Raw genomic sequence first — 3,267 nt, 5'->3', positions numbered from 1 at the left:
GAGTTTGCAAACTTAATTGTCTGACTTCCTATGTCAGTTGTAGTATATGTCTGCATCTGAAACAATGCGATGATTTTATTTATAGGGCTGAAACTCCAAAACTCTCCAAATGGGGAGTTTTAAACATTCATCTGGTGAGAAATCTGACTTGAATTGACAGGAGTTTATTGATGTTCTTTAAATCCCTCTAAGTGGGTCTATTCATACAGTTAGCTGCCGACTAATAAGTGCTTGTTGATGTGGTGCTTCTCCAGATACTACTAGGTATATGCACTGCATTGCCTTTCTAAAACTTGAAAAATTCCAAAACAAATCCATCCAGCCCCATGTATTTAGGATAAGGAGTTTGTAACATTTGATAGCTTTTAACTATTATAAATGCTCGCCTATATAATATACCATTCATTTCAACAACAGGCCTGTGAGGGAAGCTGAGAGCCCTGCTTTACAGAAGAGATTGTGTAGACTCAGGGGCCAGCTGACTCTCTCTTGGCTGTGGTCCTGGATATGGACGTAGCTAAGCCCAAGTGTTTTGGCTTAAGATTGTTCTGCTGTGTAGGGTGGTGCCTGTGGCTCAAGGAGTAGGGCGCCGGCCCCATAGGCCAGGGGTGGTGGGTTCATAACCCAGCCCCAGCCAAAAATTGCCAAAAAGAAAAAAACAGATTGTTCTGCTGTGCCATACACCTAGGTGTCTAGTGTCTGTCTCATACACTGTAAGTTCCTTAAAAACAAGGATCTTCTCTTCCTTTTTTTTCTCTTAAAACTGAGTCCATGATAGGCATGAAAGGTAGAATTCATACCACAGCAAATATTTAAAACTAATTAGAAAGACGACTCTGAGGGCTTTGGGGACAGGTGAATCAGTTGCAGATCTGATATTTATAGTCTCGTTTACCTTGAACCTCTTTGTGGTTTGGTTTTCTTACCTGTAATAAGTCAGAGAAGCCATAAAAATTGAGGAAAAGGAGATTATAACAATTGAAGGAGAAATATATGTAAAACACGTAACACATCCTCATACAAGATTATGGTAAGAGGAAAGTACCCTTATTTGTAAATTCAGCAGATAAAAAAATGAATTTATTTAAGAGGAATACTGAGACCTATAATACTTTTCCTGCAAAAATATTCATTGTTTTGTGACAATAAGTTTTTCACTTTGCCCATCTAACATTGGTTTATTTTGTTCATAGCATTTCCTGATTTAGAATCTTCATGAATAGCCTAGGAATTAAGATCTTTGTTTTTAAATATCTTAAGTTGGGGTGTTGTTCATGTCTTCATGTCTCTCCCCCCTTTTTCTTTGTTTTTCTCTCTCCCTTTCTTTCCTTTCCCTTTCCTTTTCTCCTTCCTTCCTTTGTTCCTTCGTTCGTTCCTTCCTTCCATCTTTGTGACACAGGGTCTCACTCTGCCTCCTGAGCCAGAGTGCCAGTGGAGGCATCATCATAGCTCACTATAGCCTCAAACTTCTGGGCTCAAGCTCTGCCTCAGCCTCCCAGAGTGACAGGATTACAGGCATGAGCCGTCATGCACCTGGCCATTACTTTTCTTTCCTGATTTCTCAGCACCTCCTCAACACTAAGTGACTTATTGAACTTGATCAGAAATAAAGAGAAAAAGAGAAAATCAAAAGAAAAGGGAAGGCAACCCCGAGAAGGAAGGCAGTCTGGAACAGCAGCAGGGCCTACGTTGGGTGTGGTAGACATTTGTCTTAGCATCAGCCTCCAGTCCCCTCTGATTACACTGTTTGTGGAAACTTGAGGGCTGCTGAAGATGTAGGGCCAATCTGCATTTTCAGCATCCATGCCAGATGGATGCACTTGCCTTCTTTCTACCTCAATCATAACTAGCCAGCATTTCTCCTATTCTGATAACTGGTATGGCTGTGGCCCTTTTGTTCAACTGGGAAAAACCATGCAACATCACATTGTTTCTCTCCCCTCGTTTCCTGCCAAACCTTCTTCACTGTCCTTTTCATCCCTGCTCAGTGCCTCTCTGCCACAGTAGAGAAAGGAACGAAAACAAAAAAAGGAGGAGGGGGAGGTTAAGGGAGTGAGGAAACCCAGGCTGTTGTGACTTACCAAGGATTTTTGTCAAAGATGAAAGTATCAGAATGTCCCAGATAGAAATGGAAAATGATGCTTTAAAGTAGGAACATATGTTTTACTTTAGACAAATAAAAACTGCAGAAGATTATTTTTTCCTATTTTATTCACTCTCCTTGTTTTTAGATGGAGGGAACACACAGACACAGCAGGGGACCTACTTCCATCTCCCTGCTCCATGCACTAGATTTTCTTTCTAAAACTTAAAAATTTGAATTCTAAAATGAATCTGGCTCTGAGTATTTAGCATGAGTATCTTGCTGCTCATTCAAGCTGCATCCTCTCTGACCTCCTGTCTGGTCTCGCTCCTTCTGTCTTGCTGCTCTTTAGTCTCTTCTGAGCACTGTGGTCAAAGCAACAGCTAAGATCCACGTCAAACTAAGTCATACCTGTCCTCAAAACCCTCCAGTGGGGGAGAAGCCATGCTCCTTTCAGAAGCCACAGAGGTGCTGTGCCTTCCCCTGCTTCTCTGATGTCAGCCCTACCTGCCTCTAGCTTGCTGCCCCTGAAAGGCCAGGGAGGTGCACTGCACTCCTGCCTCAGGGCTCTTGCACCTGCTCTTTCCTTGGCCTCTTGTCCTTTTCTTCTAGATCTCTGAAGTTTAGCCATAGTGCCTTCTCAGTGAGGCTTTAATGGTGACTCCCCCACCAATGGTCCCTTCCCCCTTCCCCTGGACAGTTACCAATATTCATTCTAAAGTTATCGTTTGGATAGAAGTGATTTCTGTTCTTTTTTGGGCTTCAGAACAACTTCTCTTGAATATCTTTGGTCTCTGCCCTGAAATTTGTGCCTCATAGGAGCTTTAAGTGGTAATCTCATTTATGTTTAAAGGACATCCTTGAAGTGTAGACATGCTATGACATGAACTCATGTCTCAAGGTTAGAGGTAAAGTGCATATGCAGGTGTGCTTGAGTATACATATAGTTTGTTGTGTTCTAAGTTTATTCTGGGACTGTAGTCCACTAGTCCGCAGCCCCATGTTCAGCAGAGACCCATTTGTAATCACTGCCCCTTCTTTCAACAGGGTGGGCTAAGTGCCCAAGCATTTGTTCGCGTGGAACTGGAGGACGTGAATGATAATCATCCCATGTTTAACCCGTCAACCTACGTGACAAGCATCAGCGCTCAGACCCAGCCAGGCACCGAGATCATCAATGTTCT

The 3,267-nt window shown here is 42.7% G+C and overlaps 1 protein-coding gene across 1 annotated transcript in view; it reads left to right on the top strand.

The window, feature by feature from the left end:
- Positions 1-3,267, top strand: part of DCHS2 (dachsous cadherin-related 2) — a 239,355-nt gene that overhangs the window by 123,915 nt on the left and 112,173 nt on the right. The window contains exon 3 of the mRNA XM_023513453.1: positions 3,131-3,267. This exon is cut by the window's right edge and continues 92 nt beyond it. Within this exon, the coding sequence (XP_023369221.1) occupies positions 3,131-3,267 (137 nt within the window). The remainder of the gene's footprint in view (positions 1-3,130) is intronic.

Source organism: Otolemur garnettii, unplaced genomic scaffold (genome assembly GCF_000181295.1).
Source record: "Otolemur garnettii isolate 467f Iridium unplaced genomic scaffold, OtoGar3 scaffold00041, whole genome shotgun sequence".
In the NCBI taxonomy this organism is placed as follows: Eukaryota; Metazoa; Chordata; class Mammalia; order Primates; family Galagidae; genus Otolemur; species Otolemur garnettii.
The sequence above is the reverse complement of the archived record's forward strand: the minus strand, read 5'-3'. Positions and strand labels throughout refer to the sequence as shown.